Source organism: Culex quinquefasciatus, chromosome 3, assembly GCF_015732765.1.
Source record: "Culex quinquefasciatus strain JHB chromosome 3, VPISU_Cqui_1.0_pri_paternal, whole genome shotgun sequence".
Taxonomy (NCBI): domain Eukaryota; kingdom Metazoa; phylum Arthropoda; class Insecta; order Diptera; family Culicidae; genus Culex; species Culex quinquefasciatus.
The window spans coordinates 161,518,175-161,544,426 of NC_051863.1; the positions used below are offsets into that span (position 1 = coordinate 161,518,175).

At 40.0% G+C, this 26,252-nt stretch overlaps 2 protein-coding genes across 3 annotated transcripts in view; one reads left to right on the forward strand and one right to left on the reverse strand.

The window, feature by feature from the left end:
* The window catches only part of LOC6037311, a 69,560-nt gene extending 59,176 nt beyond the window's left edge, over positions 1-10,384 (forward strand). For both annotated transcript variants that reach the window (XM_038259606.1, XM_038259607.1), the window contains 3 exons: positions 7,957-9,075; positions 9,138-9,668; positions 9,730-10,384. In XM_038259606.1, coding sequence (XP_038115534.1) covers positions 7,957-9,075; positions 9,138-9,668; positions 9,730-10,116 — 2,037 coding nt within the window. In that variant the 3' untranslated portion in view covers positions 10,117-10,384. The remainder of the gene's footprint in view (positions 1-7,956; positions 9,076-9,137; positions 9,669-9,729) is intronic.
* Positions 10,385-14,702: 4,318 nt separating this feature from the next.
* Positions 14,703-21,481, reverse strand: LOC6037310 (peptidyl-alpha-hydroxyglycine alpha-amidating lyase 2). The gene is made up of 5 exons (XM_038263674.1): positions 21,196-21,481; positions 20,428-20,730; positions 16,290-16,462; positions 15,725-16,225; positions 14,703-15,659 (listed from the first exon to the last, which is right to left on the reverse strand). The coding sequence occupies exons 2-5, from the start codon at positions 20,659-20,661 to the stop codon at positions 15,365-15,367; spliced, it is 1,203 nt and encodes a 400-aa protein (XP_038119602.1). The 5' UTR covers positions 20,662-20,730; positions 21,196-21,481; the 3' UTR covers positions 14,703-15,364.
* Between the last annotated feature and the right edge of the window lie 4,771 nt (positions 21,482-26,252).

The window sequence follows — 26,252 nt, forward strand, 5'->3', positions numbered from 1 at the left end:
AAATTTGTCACTCGATTATCTCCGGACTGGATGAACGGATTTTGACCATATTAGTCTCATTCGATCCGTATCGGGGTCCCATAGGTCTCTATTTAAAATCAGCAAGTTTAGTTTAGTACTTCAAAAGTTATGCTAAAAAATCGATTTTGGCGTATGTTCGGAAGATTGTAAAAAGGGTGGTTTTTGCAAGAAACCCTATCATGCTATACATTTTCAGAAAGGTATTAAAAAAACCTTTCCAATGAGCCCAAAACATTGAAGATCTGACAACCCTATCAAAAGTTATTAGCACTTAAGTGTTATTTATACATTTGGAGGCCGGATCTCAGATATTTCAATGAAAATGATGTTCGGGTCCATCATGCAATCTGTCGTTAGTTAGATAATCAAAAGACCTTTCAAATGAGCCTAAGACATCAAGGATCTGACAACCCTATCAAAAGTTATTGGCACTTAAGTGTTATTTATACACTTTTTGGAGGCCGGATCTCAGATATTTTAGTAAAAATGATGTCAGGGTCCATCATGCAACCTGTCGTTAGTTAGATAATCGAAAGACCTTTCAAATGAGCCTAATACATCAAGGATCTGATAACCCTATCAAAAGTTATTAGTACCTAATTGTTATTTATGTACTATTTGGAGGCCGTATCTCTAAGAAATTAAAAAGCCGTTGCAGTCGAGTGCGGTTCGTTTCTGTGGTGCGCATGTTTTGAGTGTTTTTTTTTACGCTTTTACCCAGCATTTTCGCCGGAATGGGCCGGAATGTTTCCCGTAGTTGTGTAACGACCGGAGTCTCATCGGCTTTCGGCCGGAACTGGTTGGAAATGTTTTTTTCTCGGTTTTTCGGAACCAGTTTTTGATTCGTGTTTTTGAATATAAGTGTTTTGTGTGGTATACCACATGAATTTATTGAAATGATTATAAAACACAAGATTTATGCTGAAATTTACCATTTTTATTTACACTTTGTCATTATTAAAGCACTTCTATTTGGGCCACGCAGGGAACCGATAGCTAACTCAGAAACACTCGCGCTTGATTCGCACTTGCAATCTCTTGATTGTTTGGATCAATCTGCGTCATCGAAGTGTTGATTAGCGGAGTGTCCCTCAGCTTGATGCATTTATCTTGGGAGACCTTGGCGAGATCCCAGCCGATCAATTCAAATACTGCGTGTGTCGTTGGTTCATCTTCGTGTTTGAGCCCTGACTCCATCTTGCCACCAGGCTTAACGACCACGTGCAGGTTAGCTTCGTCGGTTGACCGGTGCCAGTACCGGGATGTCATTTCCATTGCAAAATCCGCCGACTGCACCAACAGATTGTCGCAAACTTTTGCGGCACTTTCAACCTTGGTCTATAGCTGGGACACCAAGGAATCCAAGTTCGTCCCGTCAACCACCAGTCTCCGTCCGTTCCGCCGAGTACTCCGTGTACCCAATCACGAACCTGATCCAAAGCTCTTTTTGTCCGTTCGGAAAAAGGGAGAAAATGTTTTTGGCTGTAATTAAGCACTCGAAATTTTTATTTCTGTCCACATTTTTAAAAAATGTCAACACCTACCTTATTTATTTTTTTTTTTTGTTTCTGTCATACGACTGCTGAGACCATAGTTGGTCCATCTCGCAATGTCGGCTTTCACATGTTGCTGTTTTGTTTCCTTTTTTATATTTGTATTTTTGCTTCTTCCAGGAACTGTGCTATCTGCGACATACTCATGTCGCATTCTTGCTCGAAAATTTCCTTGAGTGGTTTGCAGTATTCTAACGCGTCGAATTTGCTTCTTAAATTGTTGAATCGGGGACATACATATAAAATGTGCTCGATGTTCTCCGTTTCTTCGCACACCTCACAGAGTCCGCTTTCCTCCCACCTCCAACTAGCTCTGCGGTCCTTGGTTAGCATGTGTCCAGATCTTATCCTGTTTAGTGTTCTTATCTCCTTTACCGTCAGAATCAGGTTTTTGAACCAGATCTTTTTTCTTGGCTTTTGTTGTATGTGTTTGTACCACTTTCCTTTTTCCTCACTAGTTTTTTCGAACTCTCTCTCCCATTCATCCCATGACTCATTTTCTGCTACTTTGATTGCGTCGTCCATCGTCAAGGTATTAAATATGTTCTGCGGTCCACTCGCACATTCTTTAGCTTTCTCGTCTGCCTTCTCGTTTCCTTTTATCCCTTGGTGGCTTGGTATCCATTGGATCCTTGTGTGTTTGTGTTCTTCTTTGGTTAGCACTTTGTAAATCTCACTTGCCACACTGTTGTTCACTATCTTCTTGGTGTTTCTTAGTATCGCGCATCCACTCGCCGAGTCCGTCAGGATTAGTGTTTTGTCATATTTCTGCTTGCTGGACCAGTCTACAGCCTCCTTGATCGCCATGAGTTCTGCGTTCGTGATGGTCGTGTTGTTGTTGACTTTTCCTCCTTGGCTTAAATCCTTCCTTTCGTCGTAAAAAGCTAAAGCTGTCCCTTCTGCGATCTTGCTGCCATCCGTGTAGATCTTCGTGTACTCCCTGTACTTGTTATTCGTTAATTCCGCTACCACCGCTCGCCATTGCTCCGCCGCCATGTCCTCTTTCCGTTGGTCCATTCCTTCGAGCTTAGTTTTGATTACCTGATGTAGATCGATTCCTCCAAATCTTCTTCTCCTTAGTAGCTCCGCCATGCTCTTGTCTTTTGGATACGTTTGCGCTACTATGTCAGCATTTTCCCAGGCTGTTGTCGAAAGAAATGAACCGTTGCTTTCGTCCGTGTCCAGAGTTTTTTGGATGAATCTTGCCAAAGGATCTTGGTGAAACACGCTTTTGATCATCTCTCGCTTCGTCAGCGCTTTCCTTCGCACGGCCATCGAGACCTGGCCCGTCTCGGAGATCATCACGTGCACCGGTGTTGTTTTCAGGTACCCCATTGCTGCTCTAATCGCTGCGTTTTGGACAACTTGGATTTTCCGTAGGTTTGTTTCTGCTGCACTGCCGTACACTGTTGCCCCGTAGTCCAGTCTGCTCCTCACAATGGCGTTTCCGATTTTCATTACCGTAAGTGGATTTGCTTCGCTTCGTTTCCCCGCAAGCATCTTGAGAAGAGGGATCTTCTTAGCTGCTTGCCTCACCACTTCCTCGATGTGTTTCCTGTGAGTCAGTTCTCTGTCCAGCGTGAATCCGAGGTATTTGTGCGTGTTGACCAGCTCCAGCTTGTGACCTTTCAGCTTAATTCTTAGGTGGTCAGTCCTCTTTCTGGTGAACGGTATCACCGCGCATTTCGCTGGGTTCACCTTCAGCTCGAGTTCTTCCAGCAGCAAGACCAACTTGTCCAAGAAGGCGTTGAGGTTGGCTTCGGCTTCTTCCAGTGATCTTCCGGTAGCTATAACTGCAAGATCATCCGCGAACTGAACCATTTCGCAATTTTCATTGTTCAGAGTGTGCAGTCCCGCCGTGTAGCAGTTGAAGAAGGTGGGGGATGTTGAACAGCCTTGCGCGAGCCCTTCGCTGACTTCCATCTCAATCTGCCCATCCTGTGTGTCCAGCACCAGTACTCTCCTCTTAAGAAAGGTATGGCACCAGCTCACGAGTTTTTGTGGGAAACCCATTTTGGCTAAAATCTCCAACAGTTTGGTCGTGTTAACGCAGTCAAAAGCTTTGGAAATGTCCAGAAAGGTTACCAAACACTCCAGTTTTGCAGCCTTAGCTTCTTTAACTGAGTTAACTACGTAGTTTACGCAAGTCGAAGCTGATCTGTTCTTCCTGAAACCGAAGGAGCCTTCAGGAAGCAATCCCTTGATTTCCACAATTTCCTCCATCCTCTCCTTAACTACTGCGTTGATGATCTTGAGATTAACGTTCATCAGGCTGATCGGACGTTTTGCGCTCACCAACTCTGGATCCGCGTTCTGCTTGGGGATAGGTTTTATCCTCGTTTTCCGCCACCTTTCCGGGATCTCCTCAGTCAGGAACACTTCGTTGAGCATTTCTGCAACTTTGGCCTTCATGTCCAGATTTAGTCCCTTCAATATTCTGTAAGACATTCCGTCTTCCCGGGAGCCGAGTGCAGCTTTTTCTTCTTTAGAACCTTGAACACCTCCGCCTCCTGAATCGCCTCTCCGTACGCCTCGAACTCCTCCGCCATGCTGGTTTCCGGACATTTGACCTCTTTTTTCTTGTCTCCAAAGTAGAAGTCCATGAACTCTTGGCCTTTCTCCGTTGACAACGAAATGTTTCTTCGGCTTTCTCCAGATAGCGCAGTGTCTATCCCCTTGACAATGTTCCACATGTGTTTTGCAGGGGTGTTTTCATCGATGTTCCTGCTGAGCTCCGTAGTGTATCTCCTCTTCTCTTTCCTAGCCTCTCTCTTGTAGATCGCTCTTTTCTTTTTCCACTCCAGCTGCGCCGATCTTGACTTGTGCGCGTTGAAATTTCTCAGTGCTTCCCTTTTTTCATCGTACAGCTCTCCGATCTTGGGTGTCCACCATTTCTTCAGATAGTTCGCCTTCTTGTTCTTCACCACGTAGCTTGCCTCCTCTAACGCTCCCTCGAAGATCTCCTGCATCTCTTGCGGATTGTACAGAAACTGTGGCCTGATACCGTTGAGCGCTTCGATCACTTTTTCACTATTTATCATCTTCTTTTTACTTAACACCACTGGGATCTTCGTATCAACATCGATTTCCACTGTTAGATGTGCACTTCCAAATTCTTCTTGTACCACTTTCCACTTTGTTTTCCTTGCTATTCCGCTCGTAGCCAGTGTTAGGTCGATGGCTGATCTTCTCTCGTCTACCCTTGCCACCATCGTGGGACTCCCGTCGTTCAGCAGTATCAGCTTCGAATCCATAATCAGCTCAAGAAGTCGCCGCCCCCTCGCGCAGTCCTTGAATTCTGGACTCCAGCTAGTGTTGTGTGCGTTGAAGTCGCCTCCCACAACAATTTCGCCGTTGACCTGATCCATCCACCCGAAGAGGGTTTCCAGCTCCGCGATTGCCGTTCTGTTGTTCTTGTCGGGGATGTACACCGAGAAAATCGACACTGGAACAGAACCGTCCACAATCCTCACTCCTACCGCTTCGATCCATTCCAAATCCGGCATCTTTATCTGCTTTCCTTTGAGGTCTGCTCTCACCAACACTCCTACTCCACCGTGACCTTCTGCTCTTCTCTTTGAAAACATCGAAAAGTTTTTCAATTTGAACGTTTCCTTCTCCTTCAGCCAAATTTCTTGCAAAATCGCTACTTGTATGTTCTGGGTCGCCATGTAATATTGTAATCCTTCCCTGGTATCGCTTGGTCTGATACTCTGAATGTTGTGCTGCATCATTTTCAGATGTTTACTGGCCATTTTGAGGTCCTTCTTCTATTCTGGGGTGTTGTGTTCTTTTTTTTGCGGCGGTGTTTTGTATGATGTTCTTGATTTCGTCGTAAACCTGTAGAATCAGCTGATCGGAGTCAATCTCGGAGCCTGACCCACTCAGCTTGCGTTCAATCTCCTCCTTCAGATCGGTCAGCGGCTTGAGCCACGTTTTTTCCCTCAGCTGCCTCAGCAGATCCTGCCGGAACTGAGACACAATCTCTTCTACCACCTTCACGCTCAGCATACACTCCGACCGTCCTCCTTCCTGTGTCATGCCCTCCGATTCCTCATTCCTCCGCTTGCTCCCATCCGCTAGCACTTCCGAGTAGCTCGTCCTTCTCCTGTTACTGCTTCCGCTTGCCTCCTTGTCATCGTCACGTAAGCCTCCGTTCATCTCCGGAAAATCCTCCTGCGACAGCAGCTCGAATCTGTTCCCGGATGATCTAGGAAATTGCTCCGCCGCCTCCTTGAAGGACTGTCCCTTTTCCATCATTGTTTGTCTTATCTTCATTCTCCTCTTCCGCTCCGGACAATCCATGCTTCCTGCCACATGATCCTTCTTGCAGTTCGGACACTTTGGTTGACCCTCGCACTCCTCTTCCTTGTGTCCTCCTCCGCAGCGTCTGCATATGGGCTTACCTCGGCAGCTCTTGGTACCATGCCCGTATTTCCAACACTTTGTGCAGAGCTTCACCGGAAACACATACAACTCGGCTTTGAACGGACATCCATAGATTTTCAAGGACTGCGGCACCAGGGTTCCTTTGACCGTAACTTTGATGTTGTTCGTATCGATCAACTCGTCCTCACCTGGGCCTCGCCGCTTGATCCTCTCCACCTTCAGTACTTCCGTTCCAGCCTGGATGTTTAGCTTGATTTCCTTCTCGTTGTACTCCTTGGGGACACCTTTCACGAAGCAGATAGTCTCCGTGCTACTTTTCGGCATGAAGACCTTGAGGTTGTGCTGCTCGAAGTTGATCTTCGCGAATTCAGCGTAGTTCTCCTTCTTCTCCAACTCAATCTTGTACCGCATCCTTCCGACCATCGTGATCTCCTTAGCCTTTGCGAACTTGGCATCCTTCAGGATTTTCCCAACCGCCACGGGCTGTTTCGGGAATTCCTTTTCGAAGTCGATCGGTTCCAAAAAAGCCGTCAGGAAACACTCTTTCTGCTTCCTGTTCTGTTCGCTGCTTCTTCCTGTTCCGCTGCCTCCAGCAGTCACTCCCCAGCTGCAGCACTTCCGGTCGTCGAACCTCCTCTTCCTCTTAATCGCATGTTACTCATCTCTTCTTACTCTACAGAAATCACTTATCACTTAAAATTTTCTCTTTCCTTAAAACTATATTTACAACTTAAAAATATTTTTTCTCTATGGTTTTCTTATACAATGTTTAATCTTCTTCTTTTCCAAATCGTGGATCACGATTCCCAACTTCCTCTTGCACTCAGTTTCTCGTAGAAATCAACACTTCCCAACGCCAAATGCTGCAACTTCCGGCCCGCTGTCGGTTTCGGCACCGTTCTCTGCCACTCGCGCCGGATTTTCACTCCGAAAACGGTTTTTCTTGCGACAATTTTTGCTCCCCTACCTTATTTATTAAGCAGAGTCTTCACAAGAATCATCACCGGCACAACTACGATATTTTTTGAAAAATCCATCACGGCTGACGTTTTCTGTACCGTGAAGTGAAAGACATCAAAACAACCATCACTTTTTTTTGGTAATCGTAAACGAACTGAAAAATTCGCAAAGTGTGAAAACGAACTCAGCAACTGCAATTTTTAGTAACAGTATGGAAGTGAAGGAGGTGGATTCTGCTGTTGTTGTCTGACAGATAAGGAAAATTTGAATGGTAGTATTGTGTAAGGCAAAATTGGCTTATGAAGGCTCTGATAGAAATCTGCAGACTTGACAAAAAGTGCAAAGTGCAGTTTTTCAAATAAAATAATTTATATATCAGACTAAATTACAATATAAATGAGAGGAAGGCCCCAACCACCTAAGGGTGGATTAAGTAACGTTTTTAATTGTAACATTGCAGAATTTTTAAAATTTAGAATTTTTGATTTATTTAATTTATTTTTGAGTTTTGAATTGTACATATTTGAACTTGTAGGGGGAGAGGGGGCAAAATGCACCCTCTCTTTTTCTCGGTATTTGGAAGAATTGTCCGGGAAAAAAATCATAGATATTGGAAGCTTATTTTTGCTTAACCACGCTGGAAAAAATTGAGCTTCGTAGTATAAAATTTGCTTGAGATATTTGCAAAACATTAAATTGTTGTGTTTTCATTAGGATTTTTAAACAAGATAGATGAGTCTAAAAACATAAAAAATGCATTTTTAATTAAATTTTCTGCAAAAAGCGTAATCGGGACAAAATGCACCGCTGTGAAGCTCTTTTGTAAAAACAGCGGTGTCATCTAGTGGTGACTAGTGAAAACTGCTTTTACCTGGTGCATTTTGCCCCAATGTTGCGGTGCATATTTTATTGTAACGGTCATCTGATCCAAGGTAGACACTTTCAAGAGGTAGTGAAACCATCAACTCTCTACCTCCCCCCCACAAAATGCCACAACTTTGATCGCTGACCGCTGACCACTTTCCCATTCTAGGCCGAATCCCTCCAGAAGTACGAAGACCGCGGCCTGGACGAGCTGATCGTTTCGCTGCACGAGCACATCACCATCTCGGAGATTGGGACCATCGACACGGAATCGGACGGCGCCGCGTACGTAACCGCAACCGCCACGGGAATCGACACCGTTGACGCGATGACGCTTGAAAAAGAGGTTGGTGGTGATGGGGAGGAGGTTTGTGGGGGTAGCATCGACACGGACAACGTTTCCGAGCTGATGAGTGGGCATGGGGATGAGGACGCGTATTCGGTTGGGGTGTCGCCGGTGGAGAGTTCGCCGGCGTCGTCACCGTCGTCTTCTTCCGGGAAGGGCAGGGTTAATGGGAGTGGCATCTATCGGAGCTTTAAGGATCGGTTGAGGTCGTCGTTTCGGAAGAGTCGCAACTTTATCAAGAACGAGCAGCGGAAGATTGAGAATTATTTCGAGACGAAGAGTGGTGGGGGGACTCCGAGGAAGGGGGAGGAGCGGGACCGGGTGGGGTTCGATGTGAGTGCTTATGGGAGGAAGTATGCTGAGGATTCGGAGACGGAGGAGATTTACCAATCGCTGAGCAACGAGGGATCGCTGGTTGAGCTGAGCAATGCTTACTTGGCGGAACTAGTTGGTCAGATTAAGACGCAGTGCGACACCAAGAAGCAGCTGAAGCAAGCGTTGGCGATCTGCCGGAACACGCGAGAGTTTGAGTGTTCTTCTGAGCTGATTGAAGCCGAAAGGTTGTTGCTACTTTCGACGCTGAAAGAAACAGCCGCCCGTAACGAGCTCAGCAAGATCGATTACAACGCGAACGGAAAAGTTCCGTGCGATTCGAAAAAGGTTGGCGTTGTTGCGTTGAATCACTTTGAGTTCCCACTGAAGGACGCCGCCGTGCGCGACATGCTGTTTAACTACTTTTACGTGGTGGTGTGTTCGTACAAGAACCAGGTGAAGGCCACGCTGGCGAAGGAACGCAGCGAAGATCGCGTGTACTTCCGCAACTGTGAGATTAAGTTTCTGGAGCTGGACGCCGACTACGAGATTCGGGTGGAGGTGTTTGTGCTGAGGTTGCGGAAGAACGCCAAGAACTACAGCTTCGAGAGCAAGTATCACCTGAAAAAGGTAAGTTCGACTTTTGAAGAATGTCCTCAAACAAAGTTCTAACAATTTTCTGTCTTCTTCAGGAAAATAAGAACATCCTCGGCGCCTGCCCGAGCCCTCCAAAGCTCCTTAGCCCCTCAAAGCTACTCTCACTCAACCGTTCTGGCTCGCCCAAGAACTTCGACTACGACAACGAGTTCAGCCGCTTCAAATCGCAAGGCTTCATCACGCTGACCTCGTTCAGCCTGCTCCCCTCGAAGGGCCACCCCTCGCCGAGCGACCAGCTGGCGGAACAGTTCCGCCACTCGCCCTACTACTCCGCGTCCAACAACTTCCAGCAGATGGTCCGCCGACGGGACGACCACAATCTGGTCTACCTCGTCGAAGACTTCAAATACCTTCCGCTCGACTCGATGGCGTACAGCTCGAACCTGCTTGGAAGTCTCGGCATGAGCATCAAGAGCGAGATCGTCTTCGTCGACTCGGACATGAGCGGCTTCCTGACGGTGGGGGAAAACGGCCGGAACGGCCGCACGGACTGGAACCGGCGCTGGTGCCGCGTAAACGGTTTCGTGCTGGAGTTTTGGAACTACCCGCAAGAGTGCCAGGAGAAGGTGAGTTGGGAAACACTTCAAATCAATCCAGAAATTTAACTCTACTTTTGATCCGTTTCAGCTTCCAACGCTCCAGATCGACCTGGCCAAGTGCCTGGACGACGAGGTGACCCCGGCCGACCGCGCCACCTGCTCCCGGCCGCGCACCTTCCGGCTGGACGTGTTCGTCAAGGGCACGGGCAGCTGCAGCAGCAGCGGCATCGGCAGCTACAAGGACTCGGATTCGGCCAACCAGCAGCAGCAGCACCATCAGACCCACAACGGCAGCGACAGTGGCCACAGTCACGATCTTCATCAGCAGCAAAAAGAGCAGCAGCAGCAGCAAAATCAGCAAGTATGTGATAACACTAAGAACTACCTACTCTCGGCCGACACAAACAACGAGCTCAAAGCGTGGCTCAACGAACTCAATCGGGTGGTGAAATTTTTAAAAGAGTGGAAAATTTAGATTTAGAAACGCGGCGCGTGTGCAATATAAAATAGCTTAAACGGAATTGCCAGCAAGCAGAAACAAATGTGGATTTTAAGTCATCGCGTAAGAATTTTTAAGCAAACGAACGAATCTCAAAGCCGTTTCTTGTTGTATAGTATAGTAAAAATGCAATAAGTGCCTTTCATTCCTAACGACAGATTTCGACAGGATCGGACCGGGAAAAGGCAAACTTTTCCTCGTGTCCCGAGTCCGACCACCGAACGAGTGACACCCTTTTCGGGGGCAATAGCTAGTAGACGTATAGGGTAATTTTTATTCTATAATTTTTAGAAACCGAAATGCATTCCACAAAACCAGAATCAAAACAAATATACATTCCAATTGTAAAGAAAAACGTGCCTCCCTGTCAAGATAAGAAATTATTTTTCACTGATCCGTTTCGATTTTGATAAAACATTACAATTAGTAGCTGAACAAAAGACTTGAAATTTACTAACAACACGAGCAAAAAAATTAATCCATCTCAAATCGAAATGATCTCATTGGAATTGTTTAAAAAAGGCAGCGTGAGCTGAATGCCATAAAGATGCAAAAAAAAAGAAGCAGACATTTTTTTACTCGGTTTAAGATTAAGATAATTGCTGGTAGCTAGTAACGGAACGAAGAATTTTAAAAATCAAACATTAGCTAGAAACAGCGGGCAGCTCTAGTTTAGAAAAGTCTAGTTGGTAAAAAAAGTGAACTTGAAGTGACGACCACCGAAATTTCGACTCTTCGTGATTAAATGTTTTCAATAAAACAAATATTCAAAATATTGCTGTTAAAATCGCTGATCTTCTTTGTACTCTAAATCCGAAAAGTATTCAATGAATAACCCTGAAGCGATATTTTTCCTCATAAAGTTTTGTGATTTATCCAATTAAATCTTCAACGCTCAGAAGCGACCCTGAACTTTAACCGATTGGGCTCAAAATTTGCACAATTTATTATTATTATGTAGTATGATAATAATAAAAATGATTTAAGTCCTTTTGAAACGTAAGTCGTAATTTCAAAAATCTAAAAACATTAAAAAAAACATTGGAAATTTAATCAATCGATTGAAAATTAAAAGTCGAATTGGTAAATCGTAGAAAAACTCATTTTGGGATTTATTTTTTTCTTTGCAAGTCCAAAAATAAAAATTGTAGAGAATTTTGTGAGTCCAGTGCGCGATCCGATTGATCCACAAAGGCAGACAGGTTGTTGGTGCCTTCATCTCATTTAGTGCATCTCCAGCGCGGGTAGCAAACATCGAAACAAATCAAATTTGCACGCGACGTCAACCTTACTGCGGTACCTGTCGCGGTAGCAAATTTGCTCTCAGTTCTTCGGGATTTCACTTTGCTACCCGCTATTCTGCTGGTTTGCTACTGCGGCAAAAGAAATGTTGCACGGAAAACTGAATCATGCACGGAAAAAAATTAAATTGTTTTTTGTGTATAAAAAAATACAAAATTAAAAAAAAAATAGAAAAAATTAAAGTTTTAAGAAAATTAAAAAAATTAAAAAAAAATCCAAATAAAAAAAAAATTAAAAAGATGAAAAAAAAAATAAAAATTTAATTAAAGACATAAATTTTTTTTTTTAATTAAAAAGTCAAAAAAATAAAAAAATTAAAAATAAAAAATATAAAGATTTAAAAAATAAAAGAAAATTGAAAAAAAAATAAAAATTTAATTAATAACATAAAAACTTTAAAAGTTTAAAAAATTAAGAAAATAAAAAAAAATAAAAAAATTTAAACAAATTAAAAAAATGAAAAAAATAAAAAATTAACAAAATTTCTTAAAAGTAAAAAATTAAATTAAAAAATTTAAAAATTAAAAAAATCAAAAATTTAAAAAAAAATTAAAAAATTAAAAAAAAATGAAAAAATTTAAAAAAAAAATAAAAAAATTTCAATTTTTTTTTAAATTAAAAAAAAATTTAAAAAAAATAAAAAGAATAAAAAACAAAAAAAATTAAAAAAAATAAAAACAAAATTAAAAAATTTAGAAAATTTAAAAAAAATTAAAAAGTTTTAAAAATTTAAGAAAATAAAAAAAGTTAAAATGATGTATTTTTTTTTTAAATTTAGGCCAATGCAAATATTTAAAAAAAGTTTTTGTCCCTCGGCCCTGGCCGAGGTCAAGGCGGGGGGCAAAAAAATAAAAAAATATAAAAATTTAAATAATAGTCTTCACATTTAAATGAAAAAAGTGTTTTAAAATGCATTTTACACTAGTTAAAAATAAAAAAAATAAAAAAATAAGAAAAATAAAAAAATTACAAAAAAAATAAAAAAAAAATTAAAAACATTTAAAAATTGGATAAAAATTAAAATTAAGAAAAATCAAAAATAAAAACATTTTTTTTATTTAATAAATAAAAAAACAATTTTCTTCGCCGTGTTAGATTGTTATGGGTCGTGGTTTACTGAAGCTACTTGAAGCTATACCGACACTGAAAGAAAGTCACATAGCAATATCACATGTTTCACACGTGAATCTGCCCCATACGACTTTACATGTGAATGTCATGTGCAAATCACTTAGAAATTTGTCATCGCAAGACGCGATGAATTCAAATGCAAAACACGTTAACCTCACGTGTCATCCCACATGATTATCACATGAAATATTTATGGGATAGAAATGGATTGCACATTAAAACCAAATGATTTTCTTTTCATTTTCAAGTGAAGGTTTTATAGAGCATATTTTTTGTCTATTCTATATTTGTGGTTGTAAAATAAAAATACATGTAATATCTTTTAGATTTTTGCCTTTATTTATATAACATAAACAACACTTAACAAACACTTTTGCATGATCAACACCTGCACTCCCAAGCTCAAGAAATAGGGGGAATTTGTATGGAAATTCCCCCCTTTTCTCGAGCTTGGGAGTTTAGGCGTTAATCAAAAACTTCACTTTTCAGAGAACGATTCACACTTAAAAAAAGATTCTGGACGATCAGCGGATCTCTCTCACACCGGAACAAGCCTGGACGGGGGTCTTCGAAAGTCCTCTTCCATGGGAATCCCTAGGTTTCGCCGGAAATTATCCTATCCGTGATTACCTGGAGAATTATTAGAAATTTTCTGCTTAGTATTAAATATTGAATTCTGTCATTAGGAATTACTTACCATATTATTAAAAATAATCCACTTTTTTTTAGGAAGAAATCCTAATTAAGAACGCGAGCTCTAGCTCGGACTTTATGAAACAGGCCATCTTGCTTTGGGATAAATTTTCGTCATCGATAGCATTTGAAACTAACGTGAATTTCACTTGGAAAACAAAGAACAAGTCGATTGGAGCAAATCAAAATTAAATTCATTTGAATCTCACGTGACTTACACTTCAAAACCAAAGGACAAGCCGATTGGGGCAAATTCAAGTGAAATTCATTTGAGTCTCACGTGAACACCATGCGAAAAATGAGTGAATGCTTGTTTGCCAATGATCAGTTGGAGCTGAATGAATTTCACGTTCATTTGAAATGAAAAGCATATGAGAGTCAAAGGAAAAGCACGTAAAGTTATCGTGTTGGTTTTTGGAGTAGCTCACGTGAAAAAACATTTGATTTTGCTATGCTGGTTTTTTTCAGTGGATGATTAATACACCCATATAGACCACCGTTGATCTGGTAGATCATCAGATCATAACTCCCGGGAGTTCCTGGAGGACCCATAATAATCCAACATGGCGAAGGGTATCCATCGTGGTCCACTGAAGCTACCTGAAGCTATACCTTGGTTAATTCACCCATATAAACCGTCGTTGATCAGGTAGATATCCAGGTTATGACTTCAAGGAGTTCTTCGTGCACGCGGTCGCATGATGGCGGCATCGAGCCAGAATTAGGGGTGATCATGTAATTAACATGAAAGTTTTTTCAAGAAAAATAATATTTTCCGACCGAATAATTGCGAGCATGTTCAAACAATTATTCCTGATGTCGGAGAAGTGATAAAAAAGCAAATTTTTAATCCATAATTTTTCTACAAATTTTTTTTCACTCCAACTGGGAACCCCTAGGTTTATCCACGACCGTTTCCAATGACCGTGAGAAGATGCCAGAAAATCCAGCTACGAGCTAAATCCATAATAGTATTCATAGTTTTGGAGATACAAAAATGTTTGTAACACAAATCTGGGTGCAAAAGATTTGGTTGATGTGCACCGTTAAGTTGTAGAATTTTTTTGACCCGAATTGCACTTGATTCTGAGGACCTTTACCAACTCTCAATCTCAATGCGAGTGACAATCTACCTGCACTAGGTACATACATTGCAGAGTGCCAGCCTAGAAGAAGGAAGAAGAATCGATGTTCTCTTTTCATGAATTGAAAATGTGCAGACAAATTGTTGTCCAAAATCCAACGAAATGTGATTTAATTCAACTGAAACCATTTTTTTTGTATACTACGTATAAATGTTTATTATACATTGCTCTATAATAGCAGCATTTTTTTAATGACATTTGATATCTGTTTGTTTGTTCTGTTTTTTGTATTTTGTTCTCTTGCAGAAGTGCACAGTACAGGTTTATAATATAAGAGTTGATACGCCAACATTGTCTAAATACATTTCATTTTTGTTTTTTTTTTTTTATTTTGCAGTAACATGTCTAACACTGATACAAATTGGTTCAACACTACTGTGTAGATTAATCGCTGAATGTAAGAGTGAGTTTAATACTAGCCGGTTTCATAAACCGAGCAATCTAACGGAAAACAGTAACGGAATATATCATATTTATTTTCATTTTACTGATAATATATTTGTTGAGATATAATGATGACCCCCAAAACGTTTTCAGAAAACTTAAAAGGAAAAAGCGTATAAAAGTACGACTGGAAATTTATGTTTTTTTTTTTTGTTTAGCTACAGTTCTCTGTTCGTTCTTCATCGATGACCACGATGGTTTTGTGGTCATTTTTCATCTGCCATCATTCCCCTTTTTGTAGTGGATATTTGATTCTACTTCTTAGTGGATATTATTTTTGATGAATATTACATACCATTTTATTTTTTTGCAGTAGACAAGTTTGCTTGGAATATTTGATGATTTACACATTATTGTTGTTGCTATTTTCCACGCACTGTTATTATTTCTATAAACATTGTGGCTGGTTACATTGTTTTTTCTCTGTGAATTGTTCTTAAACTGCAGCATGAATAAATCCTCGATTGACTTGGTTCTTGGTTGTGTGCTTTTTTTTTCTCTAACCCAGTTTACACCAGCTCGAACTTCCAGATTTTGTTCGGGCCAATTTCGGTGACGTACATGGCCGATCCGTTCGGGCAGAACGCGATCGAGTGCGGGTTCTGGAACTTGCCCCAGTGGTCGATGATCGTTTCCGATCGGGGATCGATGGTGAAGCCACGAACTGGAATCATGTCGGCCGTGGGTCCGTTGATCGCGTAAACCAGATCGCCGTAGGATGCCACATCGTACACGTGTCCGAGGTCGGGCTCCTGGATGGTGGCCGCTTGGGTGCCCTCGCCGAAGGTCGTTTTCAGACCGGCCCTGGTGGATGAGAAAACAGTTGTGAACATCTTTGGATTTACAAAAAAAAAAGAAACAAATCTTACTTGGGACAAACGACTCGCATATTCTCGCGATCAGCCACGCAAATCAAATCCAAATGCTCCAGCAGCGTTAGTCCATGAGGAACCTGCAGCGACAGAAACTCCGGCGGCTGCGGAATGGTCCTGATCAGTCGTCCAGCGGCGTTCAGCTTCAACAACCGATTGTTGCAGTACCCGTCTGCGATGAAGACCTCTCCGGTGGTGGCCACCGCCACGGCAGTCGGTTTGCACAGATGGTTCCGGGTCGAACCCGGCTCAAACCGGCGTCCCACCGTAATGCTCGGATAGTCATGGCCCGGCATGAACTTGAACACCTGGTGCAGGGCCACATCCGTCAGCCACATGTTTCCATTTCGGTCAATAGTCATTCCATGTGGCATGTAGAAGATCCCGCCGCCACTCTCGTCGATTACGGCCCCGGTGGCCGCACTCAGCGTCAGGATGGTACTGTCCTCAATAGGTCCATCCGCAATCAGCTGATAGTGGTTGGTCGCGTTGAAGCTCCTGAAAATGTTAAGAATTTCGATCAATTTGTGTTAATTACAAGAAATACGCAAAGCAGACTCACTCGGCGGTCCAGGTGCGGTGGCCCCGATGGAATATGACCGGGTTGCCGTCGCGGTTGATCGAAACGGCCGTCACCTGGCCAAACTCGTGACTCTCGTGGGGCCAGTTCTCGACGGCGCGGGGCTTCGGCGGGCTGTCCAGGTGCGACGTGTCGACGGGTTTGAGCGGTTCGGGCTAAAATTTAAAAGTTTACATATTTATGAGCAATATTTTTTTTAACACAATATAGTGCTCATAAATCCTGAATTATAACATTTATAATGATGGAAGGCAGCATAAAATTAGCACAGAGGCATCGAGTTATCTATAAAAAATATTTTGGAGCAAAAAATCTTAAATTCAGTACATCGAACAAGCTTTGAACACCATGCGTCTCCAGCAAAATAATATGATGACTTACTTTGACGGAGGCGCACGATAGTTTTGTTGTCAATATCCAAGGGACCGTCGAGGAAGAGAATCATCAGTTTACAGAACGATGCAAAATGAAGACTCGATTGAAAATATTTTTTTCTTGATACCCAGCTATGGGAGAGAATCATGGCAACGTCCATCAAACAAAAACAAACTAATGTCAAACACCCTTCAAAGCTTCGTTTCGCCAAGAAAAATGTCTATGCATGCCATGAGAAAGTGAAATTATTGACAACCGGAAGAGATTTTCAAAGTAAACATAATCCAAGGGACCGTCGAGGAAGAGATCCTTCAAGCAAGAGAAAATATCGAGGAATGAAGATAATTGAAGTATGCAGATTGAAGGGACTGAAGAATCCATCGATAGATGGAGAAATATTGATATCGAGGAGATCGAAAGCCAGAGAGTCGACTGTAGTTCAATTTAAATACACAAAAAGCTTTTCTCATTAAAAGAATAATATCCCATAATCATACTTTTGGGTATTCATCATTTTTGGATAAGTTTCGCGAACTAGAGGTCCTCAGAATCTTATAACCCATAAACCAAAAAAAAAAAATAATAAACTAGGCTTCAAAGCACCGGTTAAAAAAAAAATAAACAAATAGTTCCACAAAACCGTGGTGTAGGGGTAAGCGTGGTAGCCTCTCACCCAGTCGGCTTGGGTTCGATCCCAGACGGTCCCGGAGGCATTTTTCGACACGAGCTTTGTCGGACCACGCCTTCCGTCGGGTTAGGTCGTTAGCTCAGTCCAGGTGTAGGAGTCGTCTCCCTGGGTCCTGCCTCGGGGAAGTTGCTGGTAGGCAGTTGGACTAACAATCCAAAGGTCGTCAGTTCGAATCCCGGGGTGGATGGAAGCTTAGGTGTAAGAAGAGGTTTGCAATTGCCTCAACAATAATCAAGCTTTCGGACACCAAGTTTCGAGTAGGAATCGAGAACGCCAAGGCAATGCTGTAGAGCGAATAATTTGATTTGATTTTCGAGTTCCACAAAATGACGCATAAAATATTATAAAATGGGATGACTTTGGTAGGTTTGAGATTTTTCTGCAAAATGAAGAGTACAAATTAAATACGGTCGGAATAGTATGGAATCATACTGACCGTGGTAGAGAAGTGTTCAAAGTACTTCTATAAGAATTTTTCAAAAAAAAATGAAATTTTTAATGAGTTAATTAGCTATAACTAAGAAATGTTGATGAATGTTCATGATTACACATGATTTTGAATCGGAAAACGGAATGCAATTTTCGTTTTTTTTGGAAAATTTTCCACTAGAAGAAGGGCAAATAAGTTTGTAAATAATAAAAATTATGTGTTTTTGAACATGATTTAAAAGAATCTTAAAACTTATAGGCATTTAAAAAAACAAATTTCAAGTATAAATTGATAACTTTTGATTCGCACTTTAAATTTAGTTTAAAATGCAATTAGAAACGATTTTTAAACAAAACTAGTTTTCACAAATTTCAGTCAAAATTCTGATTTTTAAATAATTTTACCTAAAATTTATATGTATTTTGTCAAAAAGCATTTTATTTTAAAGCTAGTTAACGAAATATAAACATTGTTTTTTTTCTTTCAAATTATATCTGCAATCTAAATCAAAATAAAATTAGCACACCTGATATTAACAAAAATAAATCACCAAAATAAGAATTTTCAAATTATTTTTAACACTGTTTGACACTGTTGTGTTACCTCAGTACATATTTAAACAATAACAATCTTGAGAAAAATCTTACCAGTTGAAAAATATTCCAAAAATAAAATGAAATCCTGTCAATGTCACTCCTGTTGACGATACATTTTTTTTAAAAATGCCATCGCCTAGTAAGCGGCAGATCGGGGTTCAAATCCCGGCTCGGATCAACACAACTGGTGATCTTTTCCCTTCTGGAATTGATTGCTTAGTAAAGGGAAGGTAGTGTATCGTCACAAACTGGACCTTATCACGACACCTTAGGGAGGCACCCTATGGAATGTTATCATTAACCTTAACATGTTAACATTAAGTTGAGAATGAAATTGCCACTGAATCCGCTTTGTAAATGCCGGCCCCGATACTCTTCAAGGGTGTTCCCCTCAGGAACTGGGAAAGATTTACTTACTTTACTTTTTATTTTCTCATGATTCAATTCTTTGTAAAATGAAAAAAGGGGAAAAATGGCCATTAGGATGACCTGCTTAGTGCTATTAATAAATTTGTCTCATATCTTGACATCCAATTTTAGCTGTCTTGGACCAAAGAGCTTAAAATGGCTAGCCGAAAAGTATGCTTGACGCGTACGTTTCACCAGCTATCTGACATAGCCTTCCTCGGCCCTGAAGAACGTTTGCACCAATCGGATTCAAACGTTATTTAGAACTTCCGAACCCTTGTCAAATGGACAAGGACCCAGCGTGTATATAATTGATTATAGTAACAGTATTCCTAATTTCAGTCATAGCTCACCAAGTCGCGATGGCCTAGTGGCTAGCATTTTTGCTTACCAATCCAAAGGACGGGGGATCGAGCCTCGACTCGAGAGACTTTGATTTTTCGTTAATGTTCAGAGTTTCAAGATTTATATTTCCTATACTTTCTCGTTGGGAGCAGATGGGAATCGAACCCATGACCATTCGCTTACAAAGCGAACACCGTAACCACTCAGCCACGGCCGCTCTTTACGTTTCCATGATATGATTTTATCAAAATAAAAACTGAGTTTTTTGCAGGAAACAGGAAAATTACGAAATAGTCAAAAAATCAACTTTTTTCTCTAAAACTGCGGCAACTTTAAAATTTCAGCGATGACCTATACATGTTTGGGAACCAAAAGTTGCGTCTTTCAATTACGAAAATTTTGATAATAAGTACAGTCATAATGACCCTTTTTATGAACTGAGCCTCAAACTTAATAAGCCGTGTAAAAAGTGACAGCTCGTCACTTTTTAGTTTGACTTTGACCAACCACCGGGATACAAACTAAAAAAGTGACCAACTACCGGGGGTTGAGTGTAGTCTTATTCAGGCAAACAAAGTTTGATAAAATTCAGATGAATAAGGCGATTGCAAATATTTAACAAAATTTTTATCCCTTCTCCTTAATTTTTTTTTCTATTTTAGTGTGTTTTCGATGTACAGTAAAATCGGATTTTTTTTAAAATTAGCGATTACAAATCTGTTAATTTTCCTACAATATTTTCTTTGAAATGATTCGGAATTTCAATTCTGGCTTGTAACTACATTTTTTATTTAAATTTTTTTAATTTTTGCCCTTCCTCGACCATGTCTAGAATCGAAGAATAAAAACTTTTTTGAAATGTTTGCAACGGCCTAATTGTTGTAAAATTATTTTACAGCGACTTTTCATTACATTTAATTTATAGATAAAAATACTCCGCTACATTTTTTAGATTTTATGTTACAATTTTCAAAATAAAAAAATCAATGATAACACAAGTATATTCAACAAAATACCATCAACAGAATCTAATGAAAACTGTCATTTTCTGTTCTGAAAAAGGTAAAAAAAACAAAAAAAATTGCATAAATTTCATTAACTTAAAGCGATATATGAAAAACAATCTTCCGAGAGATTGAGTCACCATGAGTAAGTAATATATAGTTGCAAGAACTAGTAGTTCTTACTAAGACTACTTAAAGATGAAACGTGATTGTACTTACTGTAGAATATCAGAGCAGTATGAAATTTCTTGATCAATAGTGAACATTTCCTCACCTGATACTCCTCCTGCTCGAGCTCGTTGATGGCGTCCTCCAGACGGCGGGCCTTCATCAGCTCGTAGTACTGGTTCATGAGCCGCAGCGGGTTATCCGCGAACCGCGAACCCATGGCCTCGTACTGGGGCAGCGCCTGGGGCACTTCCCTCCCAGTCACCATGGCCACCAGGGCCGCCATCAGGATCACCGCCGCTATTGAAACCTGCTTCTGTGCTGCTGCTGCCGCCATCATCTTCCGTATGTGTGTGGTCTTCTACTCTCTGGCACTCGGAAACCTTCTTATCACTGTGCTGCACACTTGCTGTTGAGGGAGGTAAAGCGAGGTAAAGTGGGGTTGTTACAAAGGGCAGAAAGTGTCGGGAAATGGCTTTTCCTCATTTCGAGTTTCCTTTCATTCCAGGTGATATATGACCCTTGCCAGGTGAGTGGTTTCCCACTTCAATACGAGGATGTGTCACTCGTTGTAACACGACGCAATTACGGTGCCTGGTTATCGTCCCAAACATGCTGCCAATATTATGCAAGCTATTGCGGTATTTGGTACACGATAAGCTGCCTTCCCGCAACATAAGTGAAATAAATCGATAAATTATGGTGACGACGACAAAACACCACCTCTCGCTGGCCTGCGTCGCCACCAGAAACATATGTTTCAAGCATCGAATCTCCACTTTAATGCTGGCCATGCCACGAGTTTAGATTTTCCACCATTACATGAACATAAGGCAAACTCACATCTCTTTTGGCTAAACTAAATTCAACTTACCACAGGTCAAAACTCAAAGAAAAAACGTAAAACGGAAAACGAAAATCGACGGGAAAAATGTTGTGTGTTCTCGCCCCGAATCAATCGAGAGCTTTAGCCACCAAATTTTCCATGTTTTCCTTCACTCTCACACACACGCACACGCTCTTTCTTTTTACTCCTGTTGGGGATGGGCGAAAGGGCAGCACAAAGCGTCCGACCTTTCCCACTGGCAAACGACGACTGTAGTGCTGCTGAGGCAGCTTCAAACGAAGGGGGATCCACTAAAGCTACCCCAGTACACGGGATTTTACTCGGCTTTGCTACAGTGAATTGTTTGTATACAGCAATACAGGGTAAGGGATGTGTAAGGGAGAGTTGGTCACGAAGGAAGCTTTCATTAATTGCGATGAAAAATAAATTAAATATTAAAATATCTTGTCTGCGATTTATACGTAGAATGGGGTAATTCTCCGCCAACTCACACAGCAGTTGCCCCGAACCCTCTTCGATTTGCGTGAAACTTTGTCCTAAGGGGTAACTTTTGTCCCTGATCACGTATCCGAGGTCTGTTTTTTGATATCTCGTGACGGAGGGGCAGTACGACCCCTTCCATTTTTGAACATGCGAAAAAAGAGGTGTTTTTCAATAATTTACAGCCTGAAACGGTGATGAGATAGAAATTTGGTGTCAAAGGGACTTTTGTGTAAAATTAGAGGCCCGATTTGATGGCGTACTCAGAATTCCGAATAAACGTATTTTTCATCGAAAAAAACACTAAAAAAGTTTTAAAAATTCTCCCATTTTCCGTTACTCGACTGTAAAATTTTTTGGAACATGTCATTTTATGGGAAATTTAATGTACTTTTCGAATCTACATTGACCCAGAAGGGTCATTTTTTCATTTAGAACAAAATTTTTCATTTTAAAATTTCGTGTTTTTTCTAACTTTGCAGGGTTATTTTTTAGAGTGTTACAATGTTCTACAAAGTTGTAGAGCAGACAATTACAAAAAATTTGATATATAGACATAAGGGGTTTGCTTGAAAACATCACGAGTTATCGCGATTTTACGAAAAAAAGTTTTGAAAAAGTTGGTCGTCATCGATCATGGCCGTTCATGGTCACCCGCGACAGACACGGACGACGAAACAAAGAGAAACGCAAAAAGTAATTTTTTCAAAACTTTTTGCCTTCCTCACCTTACTGAGGAAAGGCTATAAAATCACTCGAAAAATGAACTTCTTAATTTGACCTCGTAGACCCACCTTCACGTATACCTATCGACTCAGAATCAAATTCTGAGCAAATGTCTGTGTGTGTGTGTGTGTGTGTGTGTGTGTGTGTGTGTGTGTGTGTGTGTGTAGGGATGTGGGTCTGTGCACCAAAAAATATGCACTCGATTATCTCAGCACTGGCTTAACCGATTTGGACCTTCTTAATTTGACCTCGTAGACCCACCTTCACGTATACCTATCGACTCAGAATCAAATTCTGAGCAAATGTCTGTGTGTGTGTGTGTGTGTGTGTGTGTGTGTGTGTGTGTGTGTGTGTGTGTGTGTGTGTGTGTAGGGATGTGGGTCTGTGCACCAAAAAATATGCACTCGATTATCTCAGCACTGGCTTAACCGATTTGGACCGTTTTGGTCTCATTCGATTCGTCTTGGGGTCCCATAAGTCCCTATTGAAAATTATGAAGTTTAGTAAAGTACTTCAAAAGTTATGCTAAAAAAACCGATTTTGACTAAAGTCCGGAAGATTGTAAAAGAGGTGGTTTTTGTAAGAAACCCCAACATGTTATACATTTTTAGAAAGGTATTTAAAAGACCTTTCCAACGCAACCAATACATTGAAGATCTGACAACCCTATCAAAAGTTATTAGCAATTAAGTGTTATTTATGCACTTTTTGGAAGCCGGATCTCAGATATCACGATGAAAACGTTGTCCGGATCTATCATGCAACCCGTCGTTGAACAGGTAATCAAAAGACCTTTCCAACGCGTCCAAAACATTGAAGATCTGACAACCCTATCAAAAGTTATTAGCACTTAAGAGTTATTTATACACTTTTTGGAGGCTAGTTCTCAGATATTTAGATGAAAACGTATTCCAAACATATCATGCGACCTATCTTTGGATAGGTAATTTAAAGACCTTCCCACGAGCGTGTCTATTTTGGATAGCATTACCCTTTGAATGAGAGGAAGGCACCAACCACCTAAGGGTGGATTAAGTAACGTTTTTTTCGTAAAATCGCGATAACTCGTGATGTTTTCAAGCAAACCCCTTATGTCCATAAATCAAAATTTTTGTAATTGTCTGCTCTACAACTTTGTAAAACATTGATACACTCTAAAAAATAACCCGGCAAAGTTATTTTTAAAACACGAATTTTTAAAATGAAAAATTTTGTTCTAAATGAAAAAATGACCCTTCTGGGTCAATGTAGATTCAAAAAGTACATTAAATTTCCCATAAAATGGCATGTTCCAAAATTTTTCACAGTCGAGTAACGGAAAATGGGAGAATTTTTAAAACTTTTTGAGTGTCTTTTTCGATGAAAAATATGTTTTTTCGGAATTCTGAGTACGCCATCAAATCGGGCGTCTAATTTTACATAAAAGTCTCTTTGACACCAATTTCTATCTCATCACCGTTTCAAGCTGCAAATTATTGAAAAACACCTCTTTTTTCGCATGTTCAAAAATGGAAGGGGTCGTACCGCCCCTCCGTCACGAGATATCAAAAAACGGACCTCGGATTCGTGATCAGGGACAAAAGTTACCCCTTAGGACAAAGTTTCACGCAAATCGAAGAGGGGTCGGGGCAACTTTTCCCGATTTCGTGTGAGTTGGTAGAGAATTACCCAATGTCTATTTTATATTTTAAAACATTGTTTTAGTGGCTTCTGAGTCAGAACAAAGTTGAGATTTTTTAACGTTGTTGTGCTTTACTCAAAACTGTGTTCTAAATGATAGAAATGGTTAAATGTTTAAGATCCCACCAAAATTATTTATTTCATGAAGAATCATGCCAGTTGAGGAAAAACATTTAACATATTTTTTGTTATTTTTAATAACTAGATATGTTTCTTTATATCAAAGAAATATGTTAATTACCGAGAAAAACAGCCCATTCTTAAAAAAAATCAAACAAAATCTTGGCATTGCGATACGTATACACACGGTCATAAACGAATTTTGTAAATAGGCAATCTATTAAATATTTTTTTTATAAATTAGATGATCATATTTATCAAAGTTTATGAAACCACAAATAATTGATCCGAAAAATCTGGGAGCAGATTTTTTTTTTCAAAAAACTGAAAAGTTTTAATAAAGATAGTTAAAATAAAGATAAACTTTAATAAACTGAAAACAATCTAAAATGCGTTATTCGGCATCGAATTATATTTAGCATGTTTGAGCTCGTTTGAAAATATTTTAGTTTTTTTCTCCGCTGTACAGCAAAGCAAATACTAGAAGCTTGAGGTTAATGGTTTATTGTTAATTAATCAAGCTTAATTGTCCGCCTAAGTGAAATGCGCCAAAAACCATTGAAAAACATACAAATTTATGAATTCAGTGTAATAGGCTTATGCTTTGGGATGTTAATTTTTAGCTTAAAACTATTTTTGAGCCACTTTGAAAAAAAAAGTTTGTTTCGGCTACTTTTCCTGGGTGCGGGGCAGAATGGGCCACCTTAGAAAACAAGCCATTTTTTCTAATAAAACGTTGAAGGGAGATAATAAATAATTTAAGGGACCTTTCTAACATAGTTTCCATGAAGTTAGACCACTTTTATGAAAATAGTCACTTACCAAAACAAACATTTTTGAAAATAGTTTCAATATGTTGAAATAAGATACTATTTTTACAAATAAGCATCAAAACAACTAAAAAATCAACTAATGTTGCATTAAACGTGATTTGTGAACCTACCAGGAGCGACATAATCCATTTAACCAAAATTTCATAACTTTTGTTTGTTTTTATAAGGCAGGAAAAGGGTGGTCTATTCTGCCCCCAATTGGATTTTAATTTAACACTTCCACCACCAAGCCTCTAAACTGATTTAAGATTCCGTTGTTGTTTGATTACCTTCGTAATAGCTCCTGATAACATTATAAACATTGAACAAACTTTTTCAAACAATCTTACCTTCGAGAAAGCTTATTTAAGAAACTCGAAATAAACAACATTTGCGTGGTTTTGTCAATAAATTTACAGTTTTGCTTATAACTCGAAAAATACAATGAATTCATTCATGGTTTTCGGTGTGATGATGTTATTTGACGTCCTTTATAAGACCCTTGCCTTACAGTTGGTTTAAATCCATGCTAAAGCCCAAAACCAAGGGTGGCCCATTCTGCCCCCCCCCCCTGCCCCTATGTTTATGAGCATGCAGCGTGCTTCAAACGATGGGAGAGGAAATGCAGTCCAGGTTAAGCCATATCAATTAGAGCACTGATCTTTAAATTATGGAATCGCAAGTTGAGAATTCAATTAATTCGAAAAACGAAAAAGTACCTTCTCCACTATTGTTATTGTTATGGTTACATCACAAAAACATTATCAAATTTCAATTGATGTCTTTTGCAATTGCAAATTCAACTACGATGTAAGACGATTTTCAAATAAAAAATTACGGTGTATTTTTTAATTGTCGCTGCTTATACACAAATGTTCTCAAAAATGAGATTCTGATCGGGAATTTAATGCTCTACAACATTGTCCAATATACCAAAGATGTACAACTTGATCCTAAAATATTGTTTTCACCAGCTTTAGCCTCGGGTAGTTTTTGACCATTTTCGATCAAAATTGTCATCGATGGACAAGTCAAAAGATACAAACATAACAATCGTTGAACTAATTCACGAATAAGTAAATAATTGTTCAATACAATTTTGTTGAATAGCGCATTTGAAAATAATTGCATTAAAAATTCATATTTTAATTTCTGCGCTAACTTTAAATGACATAATGCTAACTGTACTTTTTGCAGTAAAAATAAATAAATATAATAACTGATTTTAATATTTAATATTTTTAAGGCAAGGTCCTATGTACATAG